At 36.8% G+C, this 18044-nt stretch overlaps 1 protein-coding gene across 2 annotated transcripts in view; it reads right to left on the reverse strand.

Moving 5' to 3' along the window:
• Positions 1-3622: 3622 nt before the first annotated feature.
• LOC122807253 (G-protein coupled receptor 4-like) overlaps positions 3623-18044 on the reverse strand; it is a 214655-nt gene continuing 200233 nt past the window's right edge. For both annotated transcript variants that reach the window (XM_044078345.1, XM_044078344.1), the window contains one exon: positions 3623-5506. In XM_044078345.1, the coding sequence (XP_043934280.1) occupies positions 4408-5415 (1008 nt within the window). In that variant the 5' untranslated portion in view covers positions 5416-5506 and the 3' untranslated portion in view covers positions 3623-4407. The remainder of the gene's footprint in view (positions 5507-18044) is intronic.

Consider the following 18044-nt stretch of genomic DNA (forward strand, 5'->3'; position numbering starts at 1 on the left):
TCACTTCCTACTGGACAATTTACAGGACAGCCTGCAGTTCATCTAACAACATATTTTTAAAATATGGAAGAAAACTGGTAAAGCTGGCAAAAGCTCATGCAGTAACACAAAGCACATGCCAACTCCATGCTGAAGGTATCCCAGTCAGTAAATGAACCAGAGATACAAGACCTCTGAGGCAGAAATGCTTACAGCTGCACCAGTGTGCTGTGCCACTCTCAGATGCTGCACACTTAAATTTCAGATCAAGTTTCTTTGAATACCATACAACAACTTCATTATTCTTCAGTTGTAATTTATGTGGATCCCCCCTCAAAAACACACAACTAAGTACAGGTAGAAATGCTCTTCTCTAACTCAGCTACCCACTCCAGTCCACAGTGTGTCTTCACTTTCTCTCAGTTCTTAAATATCTTCTCTATTATAGCTCCACATATTTCAAACTTTCTAAGTTTCCAGATAGAATGCACTAATGCATTGTACGTCTGTGCTTTCTTACTCTTTCCTGGCATATTCTTATTACGCTCTTTACCATTTCCTAAGATTACAATGTGCTCCATCATCTTTGTTGTCCTGCCTTCTCTAACCACCCCAACTCTTGAAATTTTAATTTCTATGATATAGGTACTTTAACATTTTAAATTTCATCTGACTCTCTTACTACTGGGCCATAATTATTTTTCTCCTGCACATTCTGTAGAAACATTCACTACATTTGTATCCCCATTACAATTCTAGCTAATGTAATGATTCTATCTTCTGATTTCCACATTTTTGCACTTTTACAGGAAGGTACCAATCACCCAGCCATTCGCCATGCACATTATTTAGTTCCATACCAATACCATGCCTCTTACTATGTATGTTGTAATCCATATTTATTTGTAATCCTCTTCCATCTAGTTCACTCCATCTACCTTTCTCACTCATTCCTCAGGTGTTCTACTCCCTTCATTGTGTTACAGATGAATGAATGTTTATGAAACATGTTTTTTCTCCTCTCCCCCACTAACATGTCCCTCATTAAGGTATTCTGTACTTCTATCCTCCATTTTTCACTGCTCCTCTTTTGATATCCAATTGCAATAATCTATAATGCAAGTCCATATTCAGTTGCAAGCTCCATTTCAAGTTTATTCAAGTGCTTAATGTCATGCACCTTAAAAGCTTAGCACACTACAAGCAAAATAACAAATGCATAAAATATATAAAAATGAAATGCTATTAAGTACCCTGAACCTATGAAAGATGGTAAATACTGTTAAGTGAAAAAGTCACTTTGTCCTAACAATAAGTAATAAACTTCAAATACATAAAGTAATACATTTTAAATTCCTTTAGGGTATTGCTGGTCAAAAGCTACCCCATAGCTAAGTCCAGGTTGCAAATTTTTACAGATCCAGACAGTGTATGTGACAAGCCAAAAAGATGAATTAAATCCAAAATTTATAAATTATAACCCAGTGATAAACAGATCTTTTTCATCTGGCAAAAAACACTGTTCCACTTGAAGATTCACTTATAAATACATAGTTATTCTACTTTGACACCAGAAAAGCTCTGTTTCTCATCCCAAGTATCTCAAATATGTGTTCCTTAGGGCGCTCAAATGAGAATCTAGTATTCGTCCAGTAAAACAACAATCTGCATAAGAATTAAAATATTTGACTTGGATAACATACCTCAGATGCTACCATTTCACATCATGCAGCAAATATTGTCCTAGTACTTTGGACAATGAAACATACTGCCATCTTTTCTTATGCAGCACAGATTTCAAACTTCCACTTAAACAACTCTACAGGAATGAAGACAACAAGGCTGCAATGTGCAGACAGAAAATGTTTCAGTGAATTAGCAGTCTACTAATCAGAAAAATATCAAATAAGTCAAAATATGAAGGTGAATTGCTTTGCAGTTTAAATCAGGACAAACAAGTCCTGTACTAAACTTCATACAGCTATCACAGATAGCCAAAGTCAGCAAAATACCATGGTGTTACTATATAAGCAGAACAATCAAGCAGCATTGTCTGATCTAACAGCCTGCTAATGTTGTAGTATGCATTACAAAAATGCATGCTACACCTTTCACACAACAAAACTAAGAAATTCATTGCTGTGTAGCTGCAAAAACTGCCCACCATTTGTTTATTTTCAAGTTTCAAGTTAAATCTTTCCTTGTAGGCTCAATATTTAAATGCAACTGTAGCAGAAGGATTTACCAAGCAATCTTGAAAGTATGTAACTATACCCTGCACAGATAATGAAAATATAATTTCCTTATGTCTTTCATGACTTTAGTAATAGCTTGTTAGGGGATCTCAGTGTTCTCCAGTTAGTGTAGGCCTGAACTAAGTCTTTGAGTGCAGGGCAGTTCTGTGGCTGGTGAATAATGGATTGGGCAATAGTTATTTGGTTCAAGGATAGCAGGTTGGGTAGTTCGATCCATTTTAGTTCACATAGGGCAGAGCAATGGTAAAATCTATAAGGATGGTCCATAGCAAATCTGACTATTTTATTATAACAGGCCTCTAATTTGCTTAAGTCAGATTTTCTGAGGTTAGTGAACATGGGGGAGGTGTAAAGAAAGGTGGAGAGCAAATGTGTTCTGGCTATGGAGTGTCTGGTGGCGTTGATGAGGGTATGGCTTGGCTCTGTAAAGTCAGCTAAGTCTGATGTGATAATAAAATGTTTTAGCTGCTTAGTGTTCACTACATCCTTAGAAAGGGCTATGCTGACCAAATACTAATACTATTTTGAACTAGTAGGCAATGACAAAAGTACACATGGAGTAGTAATGTTAAAAAGTTAGCCTTTTTTAACATTCTCATTAACTGACTGTATTTTCCTGTTTGGCTTGCTGGCATCCAGTCACAGCAATGTCCATATTCCCTGACTGTCTGTTAGGTCATTTTATATATATATATATATATATATATATATATATATATAGGTCATTTTATATATATATATATATATATATATATATATATATATATATATATATATATATATATATATATATATATATATATATATATATATATATATATATATATAGACCAAACTAGGTGGGGTGTACGCCTACCACACACCCCATTGTGTGGGGCTGTACCCCCACCACACCCCCATAACTATATATACTAACTCCAGCATTGCACTACAGTGGGGAAAAGAGCATATACCTTGTATATGTCTTACAGTACTCTACACACTGCCACTACTGCTGGGAACACACAACACATCTGCCATATTACATTAGATACTTCCCATCAAAATGTAAAGAGAAATACCCACATTTAGAAATACTACAACACTACTTTCTACATGACTATCGGTATTCTTTCAGTCAGCACTGTAAGTTACAGAAATTCTTTTTATCACAAATAAGTCACAGGTGAAGGGAAACCTACATCATGTCTATGGCTTACAGTTCAGTGAAATGAGATTCAGTGAAATGAGTTTTCAGTATTTTGAAAATTAGGTGATCTGGTCTCAGTCAAATGAAATTCAGTCAAATGAGCTTTAGGTGATGTGAAGTAGACCCATATATATATATATATATATATATATATATATATATATATATATATATATATATATATATGTGTGTGTGTGTGTATTATATATCACCTGCTGGGCCTCTCAATTCAGATACCTATATCATTTCTTCCTCTTGTCCTGTTCCGACACTGCCACTGCACCTATTACAATTACCTCATCAGCTATGCATGTTAGTCACACAACACTTTGCATCACCATTAGTGGACATGGTCACTCCTGATTTCATAAGGCAAAGACAGTGTTATTCAAATGTCCTTCAATTGGCACTGCAAACTGACATGAATGAGTTTAATGAAATTAAGCAACTGCATTTTATTGTAAGCATTGACAACAAGTGCATACAGTCAACTAATTTTGATTTGCATTAAGCATAAGATGGATATATTAATTTTAATCCATTCTTCACTTGGTCCTCTCTTCTTCAGGCCAGCAAACACCCATCCAGCTTCATAATGAAGAATTATAATGATAGACTGTGTATATAAAATTCCTGAATGTTTTGGATTCACCAGTTAAGAGAACATTTCATACAGTAAGTAGTCAAATGGAAAGTTAATCAACGACTGAATAGCTGGTTCCTTCCATAAGATGAAAGGGGAAAGTAGAGGCCTGAGAAAATCGAGAGAAGTCATAACTAAATATACACGATTTGCATTACTTGCAGAATCTCAGCTGTGAAATTCCTTTTCTTTGTGATCCTTTACAAAAACTATTTCAGAAAAGGCAGTATAGTTAAGTAGGGTTCCGGCATATTAATGAAGGCACTACAATTACTTCATGTTTGATGTCACTTAATACACCAGTATTTGTGGTATATCTAAATCACACATCATAAGGTTCATCACTTTTCTGCTGTCATCTGGAATGTAACATGATGGCCACTGTTAATATTGCTTGAGTTTCCCATATGTATAGAATTTGTTGATTCTAACACATCTCTAGACTTTGGAATAAAAGAAAAACATTCCTGGAATTGCTTCTGCACATCATCACATATAAATATATAAATAAGAGGGTCAAGTATATTGTTCAGGCTGGTAAGTCCATAACATATTCTGTAACTCAAGAACAAGTTATTTTCATGGTTACATTTGGCATTACAATCTTGAAATACAAAATAAGCAGTGAATTTATAGCTGCCCAAAATGTGGTAGGGCCCAAAAATGCCTATGAAAATCACTAAAATGATAAAAAATAAACAAGTGAGACGTAATTTTTCCTTATTACTAAGTGAGGGTGACTTTCGAATGCTGTTTCGTATTTTTAGAAATGTAAATCCAAGGATCAAGCATGGAAAGATAAAGCCTATTACAATGGTCACAATTTTAAAAGCTGCATATCTTTCTGTTACAGGGTATTTCTCAAAACAAAGTGGTTCATTATAAAGTGAACTTCCAAGACCTGCCCAGCAAAACACAATCATGAAAGTCCAAACAGCTACACTGACTAAAATGGCAGATTTGGGAGTGTGAAGATCTTGAAACCTAAAAGGGTGAACAATTGCTAGGTACCTGTCAATGGAGATGGCACATAAAAAACCAATGCTAGTATATAGATTGACATAGAAAATGTAACCACTGACCACACAGAATTCTTTTCCAAAAGTCCAGTCATGGCCCTTAATCACATAGTGAATCCAAAATGGCAGTATCATTATCTGCAGCAGGTCAGAGACGACAAGATTAAACAGGAATACAGGGAGGTTTTGTTTTGATTTTCTCAGCTGGATGAGGCCCCATAATGCCAAGCAATTGGCGGGTAGTCCAGTGATGAAGGTGAAAGAGTAAAATGCAGTCAAGGTGTATTTATCTGACTGCAGGTTGGTCATATTTGTGCAGTTGCAGGTCATTTTGAACTTCTGATTCAAAACATCATGTTTAGTGACATGGCTTAGGAGTTGAAATCGTGCCTTGAAATTATCAAATACCGTCTGAGTGCACCTAAAATAAGCAAAAATACTAGTAATTATCAAAATTTTCTCTACCTGTACAGCATTGTGTAAAACAGTCAAAACATTGCTTAACAAATAAAACAAACACTTATATTAATCAGATTTCTGCTTTACAAATAAAGATTTGCTTATAAGCTTTCACTTTCTTGGTGAGACAGACTTTAAGAATGACTCATGTATTTAATTTTTAAGTCTAATCTTATTTTTATAGATGGAACCTTTGGGAATGTTTTTTATTCAAATCATGCTTCATTCTGTAATTATCAATATTATCATGGACTTTGGACAACTTTATGGATGTCCATGAAGCTGGGGCATAATTTAAAAGTATGAAATGGAAACAACAACCTTATGTATGAATTTCAAAAACACAAAGTTTTGCAAATTAAATATGATAATTCATTTGCTAATGATTACATGTACAATCTTAAATATTTCATAAGCAATATTACAAATAGCTTTTCATCTCATAATTGTCCCACAGGTGAAAAGGAGGCCCCCTCCAATCCTGCAGTGGACAGAATACTCTCACTTATAGCAACCTTCCACTTTTTACAAATAACAGCCAGAGTAAATCCCTGCTTTAGAAACATAACAATTCAAGTGCCATCTTCTCCAAGCTCCACCATAACTTATAGCTGAAAATCTGGAAAATCTCCCATATTGTCCCTCTGCATAAAGGTGGCAACTCCTTAGAGCTAACCAACTATCGTCCAATTGCCATACTATCACCCTTATCAAAAATTCTAGAAAGAGTTGTCCACTTGCAACTAATGCAATATCTTCAACAAAATAAACTACTATCCAACTCACAACATGGCTTCAGACCCTCCCACAGCACAACCACTGCCCTTCTATCCTATACCAATACAGTCAATCACTTTAGAAACCAAGGTCTTTTCGTATCTTCCATCTTCCTCGACTTATCAAAAGCCTTTGACATGGTTAACCACAATCTGCTCCTCAACACTCTATCTAGTCTCAATATTTGCCCCTCCACCATACTCTGGTTCAGCAGCTATTTATCAGAACGCCAACAAGCAGTTCTCTGGCAAGAAAATCTGTCCCCCCTCTTACCAGTTTCCATAGGAGTCCCTCAGGGATCAATCCTTGGTCCACTGCTATTCTCCCTCTTCACTAACGACATTTCTTATTCACTACCCACTGCCACAGTAGTTCAATATGCTGATGACACCACCATAACCTGTGTTGCCACCAGCATTAAGGAACTACACACCATCACCCAATACAACTTTACCCTAGCAGAAACCTGGTTTACTAAAATACAACTTCTTCTCAATCCAAAGAAAACCAAACTAATAATATTCACCCCTGGCAGATCATCCAACTCTGACTATAACCTCACTATAAACTCCAAAAACAATATTCAAATCACACCAACCAACCACACCAAACTACTAGGAGTTGACATTGATAACCACCTAAAGTATGATATCCATATAGCACAAACCATCAAAAAGGTCAACCGAAAACTGGGTCTACTCTATAGAAATAAAAAGTTCATGACTATTCAGACCAAAGCCACTATTGCAAGAAGCCATCTCCTCTCTATCCTTCTCTATGCTTCCCCTATCTTAACTAACCTTCACCTGACCGAACTTCACAAAATGGAATCATGCTACAACAAAATTGCCAAATTTGCAACAGACTCCTCAAATAGATCCCATCACTGTCTTTCCCTAATGCAACTCAAGTGGCTGGAACTTCCTCAGCTACTTAGACTCAATCAAGCCATAGTTGCACATAAACTCTACTACTACCCTGAGAAAACACCTGCCCTCCAACAACTAATTAAGCCCTACACTACCACTAGAGCCCTGAGATCTAGCAACCAAAATCTCATTCAAGTAATTAGACATAAAAATGAAGCAGGTAAATCTCTCTTTGCCTGCACAACAGCACAAACCTGGAACTCACTCCCAAACAATATAACCAGCACTACTTCTTGCACCCATTTCAAACACCTCTTGAAATCCTACTATTCTAACATCTGGCTCTGCTCTTGCTATACCCCAGGGTAGCAACATCTATGCTCAGTTGCATGGACTATGCTACACTACAACATTTTCCTTTACTGAGCTCTACTGCTATCCCACAGATTCATCCTAACATTTCATCAATCTAACAGCAGTAAACATTCCAACACTTGTACTGTTCTGTACTATATCCCTTACCTGAAAAACACTCTAATCTGTTTCTAGACTAACACAATACCTAACAGAGATTATCTTACTCTCATCCTACCTATACCTTTACCCTATTTTATGCCACTATGGGCATTTATTTACTTCTCAGTTATACTAAAGCATAAATGTATTACAACTTTATATCTACTAATATTTTGAAGGGAAAAAAAATATATATATATATATATTTATATGTATTTGTATTATTTGTCCTACTTGTATATTCTACTAGAGTACTGACTGTATATTCTTCTAGTTATCACATGCCATGTAAATGGTCCTCTGTACTACTTATAAATGTTAAGAATTGCTTTGTACTGTTTTTATCTAATATTGTATTGTATCATGGAGCTTTTCTCCCCGGGCCTCCGCTGAAAATGGACCTGTGTCCAGTCGGACTTTCCCGGTTAACAAAAATAAAATAAATAAAAATAAAATAAATATAGCTAAACCCCTTATTCATATCTTTAATTTCTTTCTAACCACTGCCTCTGTCCATTCAACATTCAAACATACATTCATAATTCCATTTGCTAAAGTCACTTCTCAAAAAAAATGCACTACAAAGTTATGTAGTACTGGTAAATGGGTCAGTTAGTAAAACTATCACTTAATGGGAGTGCAAAGCAGTGAGGTGAAGAATGGTGGGGGGTTAAAGCTATTAACCAATGAGTTTAAACATTCATAGGAAGATTATGTGGTACCTTGACTGTTAGACAATGATAAACTCTTTAGTGAAGAATTTAATGATAGAAGGGTTTAGGTAATAGTACTTCCTGTCAAGCTTAACAAAGAAAATGCATAGTTATGCTACTAGACAGACAGTAGAGGCTCTGTTTGCCTGAATGTTATCAAGGTTAATACTCAAAATGGATGTCTGTTGCTACCAAGTGTTGCAACTATTTGAAGAAAGATTAAGGTAGTAGCCAATGACTAGTAGGATGATAATAGAAAAAAGATTAGAGGTGAAGGAATGTTACAAACATTGTTGCAGAAAGGGTGCAATTATAGCAAGAGTAGAAATGCAGTTGTTATAACTGTCACTATGGAGTAGGACTGTAATACTGAAGAAATTATAGAGGTTCAGATGTTAGTGAAGAACACAGATTTTGCTACTACCGAAACTATAAGTATAGTTCCAGCAAAAAGAATATGGCAAGTAGCCTTGCTGATACAATTGCAAAGAGAGTAATAAGAGAGAGACAGAGTATAAAGGTTTAGCGATGAAAGAAAATTGCAAACTTTGTTGCTGCAAAGGCTGTTCTAACTGCTATCAAGAGTTAGGTGTGTAGCAGTACACATAATATAAAGGCACTGAGATGGGCATTGTTTTCTACACCCCCCCTTAGTTTGCATAGCATCATTTAAGACATTTACTGTAAGATGTCAGCAATGACATTATAAAGCCATACTTATGCCTTCTTTGACAACAATAAAAGCCATGTTAATATTGACAATGGCAATGTTTTACAATAAGTTCTCCTCTTTTACTTCTAACATTTGTTTCATTAGAACTGGTTAACCCCAGTAGGCTTTCAAAAACTGGACAGGATCAAGCTTAAGGGGGCAGCCTTACTATATTAAAGACTATAAAACATTTTCTTTTTTTCTAATAACTGAGCACATAGACTGCAAATTAATGTGCATTCTAAGCTGTATACGCAGTTGTGCAGAAAACATAAGTCTCAGAACAATATTGAGTAGGTGGTTATGAAAAACATTGCCCACAGGTGAATGAAGGTTACAGATTTTGCTGCTACCAGACGCTGTAACAGTAGTAGGAGTGGAAAGAGTATAAGTGCTGAAGCAAAGGGTTAAGAGTGTTAAAGAAGGGAGATTATGAAGTTTTATAGCTGTAGGAAAGTGACTACACTAGGAAAATAAGTGCTGCACCAGACCTCTCAATTGTCCCTGTTTTGGAGGGGCATTCCTATGTTAGTCCTGATTTACCCTTGCACAGGATATTCCTATTTTATTGAAGTATGTCTCTTTTTCCAGGCTTGATTTACCCCTTCACACAATTTTTTAAATCCCCCCTCATCACATGTGATTTTTTGGAGCTAATACACTGAAAATGACACCATGTTTCCAACATGCTAGAGTCAACAGTAATTTTAAAAAAAGGACACATGTCTTACATCTCCTTTTTTCAAAAGCAAAAATAAATAACCTTGTGTGGTAGAATTTTGCAAAGAAGAAAAAAAAGCCCACAGATTTTACACTGTCTCTTTGATAATGTGTTTATAATGTTCCAACATTTTTTGTCACTCTGTTTTTTTAAACATGTTTTTAAGTAATATTACACATCCCTACTGGAAGTTAAGAAGAGTTATGTACTATCTGGTATTCACAGTTTATGCTTGTTTCTTAGATGTCCCAATTTTTAGCTGGATATTTATACATTTTTCAAGGACTTTGAACCTATTTTCAGTGTCTGCAGGTTGAGTGGTATGGCTGCCATTAAAAATTAAGGGTTCAGCAGAAGAGAGTGTGAAGGTAAAAGAAAGTTACTATGTCTGAGTGACTAAAGGACTATAACTAGAAAAGCAGTAAATGCACACTCTTTGCTGCCACCATGTAACGAGAGTAAATATGAAGGTTTAGAGGTGAAAACAAGTTTCAGTCTTTGCTGCTATCAAGCTCTAAGAGTGCAAGACTAAAAATGTTTAGCTAGAAATAGGGTAGTACTGAATTAATGAATCTAGGAGTAGACTGTCAGACTATGGTATAAAATACAGACTATGCCTATTACTAGCCATCTCAAAAAAATCAGGTTTCAACTTAGATTTTAATAAACAGGTAACTTTGCTACAAACTACATTGCAGCTCAGCATAAAAAGTTCACCATCTTACATTCATCTGCCCACTAGTTCGGTACATGCAATGCATTTTGGGTAAGACTTCTCTACACATTTGTATTAAACAGGCAATAGCACTTTGCACATATAAACAATGCATACATGCGCCTAAACAGCTTTAATTCACTTTCCATGATATCTCCCTCCATTACAAAGAAAAAAATCCTATTTTTATTTTGTACTAAAAATACACATGCTGCGGTGATGCAGCGGTAGCATTGTTACCTCACAGCAAGAGGTTCTCCCGTTCGATTCTTGGCGGGAGCGCTTTTTATGTGGAGTCTGCATGTCCCCCCCCCCATGGTCGAGTGACGTTCGAAAGACATGCGTAGAATTGGCGTGCCTTCATTGAAGGTTGGGCGTCGAGCTGGCACCTCAGCACCGTTAAAATCTACTGCCAATCATTAGCAGACCAGAGTTTCACTGTGGCGACCCCTAACCAGGAAAAGCCGAAAGAAAAACAACAACTAGAAATACACGTATTTTGGATTTATACACTTGTACTTTAAACTGAAATGATGGAAAAAAGACATTAGATGTTAACAATGCTACAACATATGAAATGTTGCAAAGTATGACTGCACTATTTGAATACCCCAATGACAACAGATATATCTGGTAATATGCAGGAATTTGCATGAGGTACCCAGTCCTGGAGACACACTGATTATTGGAACTCTATCTATGACTACATGAGGAATTTGCTAACAGTCTGAGACAAGTTATCAAAGCATATATCTAAACTTTTAATGCTATTGGTCAAGATGAAATTTACTGAATCAGGAGCACTGGATCATAAAGAACGGACGGTACTCAAGCTATCATCATTAATAATCAAATATGAACTTCCGCCCTTGTCTCAAATGCTCAGTTGAAACAGAGCAGTTATTAGGAAGTAACTGATTTGCTAGGCATCGGTCTGGTAATTTGCAGCTCAGTTTGGCTTGATTCGTTATCTGGAACACTGAATGCAATCACTGTTTTGCACTGTATATGAATGTGGCTCTAAACAATTTTGCGCGGTTACACCTGTACTGCCTCACTATTTTTTTGACTTGGTTGTAGAACAGGTACTTGTTGTACAGAATTATGCTGGCCATATTTTTTTGTATGACGCTTTTGCTTTGTGGTCATTACTTTTATTTTGTGTGGTACAGTACAGTATTACTCTTGGATGAAACATTGACTCAGACATTGGCAAAACAGTTTGTAGTTGTTTATTAAGTATAAGTTGTGAAGGACACTAGAGTACTTCAATATGTGTCAGGAGATTTTTCACTGTTTGGACTGCTCTCTACACTTCACCATTTGATTGTGGAGGGTGAGGAATTGACATAGCATGAGTGAAACAGTAGTCAGCTATAAGCTGCTGAAATATACTAGATGTAAATTGTGTACCAATGCCTGAAGTCAGTTCTACCAGTTCTATTGATAAACTACACCTCAAGAACATGTTTTTGAATTGAGCTATAAATTGCTGGCTACTTGCTGCTACTGCCATAGCTATTTCAATGTCACATGAATAGTAGTTGCCAACAATATGGCAGTTTCTGCCACTGAACTGATGCAAATCAGCTGTTATGTTTTGTCAAGCAACCACTGCTAATGCTGCTTGCATTAAAGGTTCACATAGGTTCACAGGTAAGTACTAGCCTAACTGTCCTTGCGAGCCATTTTAAGCCTAGCCAATTTCCCTTTTTGTGGTCAAAATAACATATCCCATTTGGTTATAAATTGGTCTTACCCATCCCATGGTCAGTAATTATATATTACCCCTGAGCAGAATAACTGGGATCATACCATAGATAATTTGAGGGGACCCATACATGGGATAAAGCATTTAGGAGCTGCTTCTGTTCCATTAGTAGTACAGGAGGCAATTCTGGGGTGCATTTTCTATTTTCCATCCATAGATCTAACTTGCCATTGAAAATGGACAGTGATAACGTTGTGTTATATGGATGGTGAGTCTTTTCCTCAGCAGCGGTATCCTCTGCAAGATATGCCTGTCCCTGTAAACTGTTCTGTTGATGTTGCAGAAGAGATTTAGATCCTTAGATGGAGTATTAATGATGCCATTTGACTTGTTGATGTGCAGTAAATCCATCAGTAATGAGACAGAGTATGCCTTATATGCGAGACACAGGTCACCTCTTAACAGTCTGTTGGATACTGAGTATAGTGACAGGACTTTGGGTCAGTACATGTAGGATATGTTATATAGACCTTGTTTCCTTTTATTAAGGTAACTGTGTGAGTGTTCCAGTTACTGCATGTGTCTAGATACATATGACAAAAGGGGCATTATATTCAATGACTGGCCTAATGAGGGCTGAGTAAAGGGAAACAATGGCATCCCTATATTTCTGTGACAACTTGAGAAATAATACAGAAATGACCCTTACTAAGGCTTGCTACCACATGGACATTGTGACTCTTTCTCTGCAGTTTGTTTCTTTTCAATAACATTTTTACTTTATTTGGTTTTCAATAAACAGAACAATGAAACGTTTAAACAATAAAAATCAATACAAAACTATATATGTATATGTATATATATATATATATATATATATATATATATATATATATATATATACACACACACACACACACACACACACACACACACACACACACACACACACACACACACATGCAGTCCAAAACAAATGTTGTTAACTGAGAAACCACATTAATATTTTTCTAATAAATCTTTAAGCTTTTGCCAAGACAATTTCTTGTCTGTGACATTTGTAGTTCTAGTATGTAAGGTTTGCAGATGTTTATTACATACTTGTTTTGCTAGACATATGAAATATGAAAAAGAGAGATAGCTATTACTCTTCCATGTTAAATTAATGACTTTTCTGGCGGTAATTAGGATCAACCATAAGAGAGGTACTTGAATTTTAGGAATTGAATCTAGAATTAGAACATTGAATAATAATAAAGAATTTGATATTTTGCATTTGTATGAGCACAAGGCCTTAACAAAACATCTAAACTCATACCAAAATAATCCAACCTTTTGGCACTTTAGAACCATATGTTTCCAATTGGCTTCTAAATTTTCATTACATCTCCAGCACCTCGAGTTTTCTTTTTTATAGAAAAGGGATATTTTACTTGGCATTAAAAAATGTCTATGTAGAAACCTCCAAGTAAATATTTTCTAATAAATAGACGATGTAGAGTTGTATGCAGACTTTAAATAAAGCTTTTTATTAGTCTCTGAAAAAGGTTCCTTATTTATTTTTGTTGAATATTTCCAATGGGATTCAACAAAGCTTAAAAAGTAAATTCTCAAAACTGTATAAATTATAAATAAGTATGCCTTATTTTTATAACAGATAATATTAATCTGAAAAAAAATTCTAAAATTTTAGGGATGGGTTTAGTATATATAACTAAAGGTAATTGTAAATTACTATGTACAACCTCTCTCAAGATTTGAATAATTAATGAATTTGTATTATTTACATTATGTTTAGCTAAAACATTTTCTGGGGAACTTACCTTATTTCCCTCTAGAAACTGATACCAATTTTTAAAATGACTCTTTTCAAGACTAGTTATTGTATTCACATTAAAAGGCTCTATACAATGTATAGTACAAGCTATAGGAAGAATCAAAAGCATCAACTGCTTAACCAGATAATTACTTTCCATTACCGTTTTAAACACAAAGTATGTTTAGCAATGCTTCTTTTATTCAAACAATAATCTTTTAGTGCCCAACATGCCATATTAATATTATATGAAAAATTACATTATATATCCATTGCCACATTTGAAACTAACATTGATTCATGAAAACATTTCCAATTTGAGTTATATGTTGAATTAAACCAAAGAGTAACGATGTTTAAAATAGTGGATTTTATGCAAAAAGCAATGTTGGGAACCAAATTCCATTTTCATCACAGCCTTTAGTGTGCCAAACATAGGATATTCTTGATTTTTGTGGATGCCACAAAAATTTTAATACAGTATTTGATCTTTTGATGACTTTCTTGGAGGACTATAACACTAATGACTGAGCAATATGTAATATCTTTGGTAATATTATCATTTTTATTAAAATTAGTCTATATTCCACCGAGAAATATGTTCTATTCCAACTTTCAACAATGTTTGAGATTTTATTAGCATGTTTTTTATAATTCAGTGTTACTGATTCTCTTCAATTTGTTTTAACATTTACCCCTAAATATTTAAGCTGCTTATTTTCCCAATTAACTTCATCATATTTCTCTTTTTTGTTTGTTTGTTTTTCCATCCTATAACTGCTTTAGGTTCCCTGCCCCTCTGTTCATTGTGTATGCACAGCTATTGCATGGGTTTCTTTCCTAGGTGACCCCCACCCCCCCACTTTGGATTAACTACAATATACATTTTCCACTTCATCCACTGAAGCTGACTTGTTTGTTCTTCTTTCGGCTTTTCCCGGTTAGGGGTCGCCACAGCGGAACTCTGGTCTGCTAATGTTTGGCAGTAGATTTTTATGATGCTGAGGTGCCAGCTCGACACCCAACCTTCAACAAAGGCATGCCCATTTCATGCATGTCTATCGAACACCACTCGACCACGGGGAGGACATGCAGACTCCACACAGAAGGCGCTCCAGACGAGAATCGAATGGGAGAACCTTTGCTGTGAGGCAACAATGCTACCGCTGCACCACCGTGGCTGAATCCACTGAAGCTGACTATCATAACTAAATAAAACTCCAGGAAGCAAGAACCTGACACCCTACAGCGTTTCTGTTGTAATAGTTGCATGGGTTTCTTTCCTGTGATAGCCGCCCCCCCTCCCACTTGGGATTAACTACAATACACATTTTCCACTTCATCCACTGAAGCTGACTATCATAATCAAATAAAACTCCAGAAAGGAAGAACCTGACACCCTACAGCTTTTCTGTTGTAAGAGGTGAATTACAACTTAGTTTTTGTTAGGTTTTAAGGCTTAAAAGGTGTACACACCCCATCAATGAAGGGTTCCAGCCAAATGACACTAGATTGAGCCAATACCTTGAATCAGCCTTACACACACACACACACACACACACACACACACACACACACACACACACACACACACACACACACACACACACACACACACACACACACACACACACACACACACACACACACACACACACACACACACACACACACACACACACACACACCCTAGCTTATTCACAGCTAGGTTCCAGCCAATTGACACTAGATTGGGCCAATACCTTGAATTAGCCTTACACACACATACACACACACACACACACACACACACACACACACACACACACACACACACACACACACACACACACACACACACACACACACACACACACACACCCACACACCCACACACACACACACACACACACACACACACACACACACACACACATCCACCCTAGCTTATTCACAGCTAGGTTCCAGCCAATTGACACTAGATTGGGCCAATACCTTGAATCAGCCTTACACACACACACACACACACACACACACACACACACACACACACAGATGCACACACGCACACACCCACACATGCACACACCCACACATGCACACACCCACCCACGCGCGCACACCCACCTGCAGCACACACCCACCTGCAGCACACATCCACACGCACGCACACACACGCGCACACACACCCACACGCACACACACACACACACACACACACACACACACACACACACACACACACACACACACACACACACACACACACACAGACATCCACCCTAGCTTATTCACAGCTAATACCTCTGTACTATGCAAAGTGAAAATTCTACCTCTCCAAAGATACTCCCTTTATCATACACCATTTTTAGGAAAAAAATGAGAAGTATAACCTACACAATTTGCCTAAGCACTATTTCCCAGTGTGGTGATGTGCAACCCAATCCAGGCCCAGCCCCCCTCAGCTCCAGCAAACCTAGCAAATCTCTTATGCTATTAACCATAAATCTCCAAAACCTTAGAAACAAGATACCTGAACTACATGTGTGGATTTCTAAGTACAACCCAGATATTATAGCAGCTATCGAAACCTGGTTGAAATCATATATAAAAGACACTGAATTTCAACCCCCAAGCTACTCATGCCTGACAGTTGATCGACCCAACAAGAGAGGAGGAGGAGTAGCAATACACTTCCCTAGCAATTACACATTAATTCCTTACTCAAAACCAACACCCAACTTCTCCCCAGCCGAACTTTTAATCTCTATATTAAAACTTAACAACCATAAAACATTTGCATAATTGCTCTTTGTATTCCCCCAGGAAACAACATACCAATATTAGAAAACATACTTGCCTGGACTTCTGAAAATATAGATAATGAAACCATCATTCTAGGTGATGTAAATATTGATTGGTTAGATATAGGCCACAGCAACCCCTCAAAAAACATAAATCCTTACAACTTCTCCCAACTAGATGAAGACATCACCAGACCTCACAAAAATTACAACTGGGGCTCCACAATAGACTGGATATTAGTGTCCCACCATTTCAATGTCATCAATGCAGGCATACTACCTAATACCATTAGTGACCACCACCCAGCATATATCATACGCAAAACTACTCCAACCACAGGCCAACACCAATACAAATCTACCAGAACTTTTACTAAGTTCCAATCATCCATATTTAATGAAACCTTAGCTAAAGTAAACTGGAAATCCCTCAAAGCCCTACCACTTAATGAGGCTGTTGAATTCCTTAACTAAACATTTCTAGACATCCTAAATAGGCAAGCACCCACCCACCAAAAATGAATAAAACATAACCATGCATGCTGGCTCTCAAAATCCACCAAAGAAGTAATGTCCACAAGGGATAAAATCTGGAAATTATGGCAGAAAAAACAAGACCCCTCAACTCAACTACATTACAAGCAACTCCCTAACCAGGCAAAATGTCTAATAACCACTGATAAAAAAGACCACTGCTTCCATCTACAAAGCCAACATAAAAATAATCCCCAAAAATTCTGGTTCTCCATCAGCCAACTATTACACCCAGGCTATCAAAGCAATCCATCCCCTGACCTACAACCCCCCCCATTGAACTTGCTACCTTCTTCAATTCCTACTTCATTGACACCATAGCTAACCTAACCACCACCTTTCCTACTGTTAACAGTACCACCACCAAGACAGCTGATGACCAAATCATCTCAGAAAACAAGTCTACCCTCAACCCTAACCTAAAATTCTCCCCCATACCCACCAGCACAATAAAACACTTTTACTTAAGCTAAAACCCTGTACTCTGGCCCCTGACAATCTACGCCCTCACTTGCTGCAGCTAGCAGCAAACTCTATAGCTTATCCCATAAGCATACTCATTAACAGATCAATTAAAGAATCCCTTGTCCCAGACATCTGGAAAAAAAATTCATTCTCCCCTTACACAAAGGT

Source organism: Protopterus annectens, chromosome 7.part0 (assembly GCF_019279795.1).
Source record: "Protopterus annectens isolate FY-2018-M chromosome 7.part0, PAN1.0, whole genome shotgun sequence".
In the NCBI taxonomy this organism is placed as follows: Eukaryota; Metazoa; Chordata; order Ceratodontiformes; family Protopteridae; genus Protopterus; species Protopterus annectens.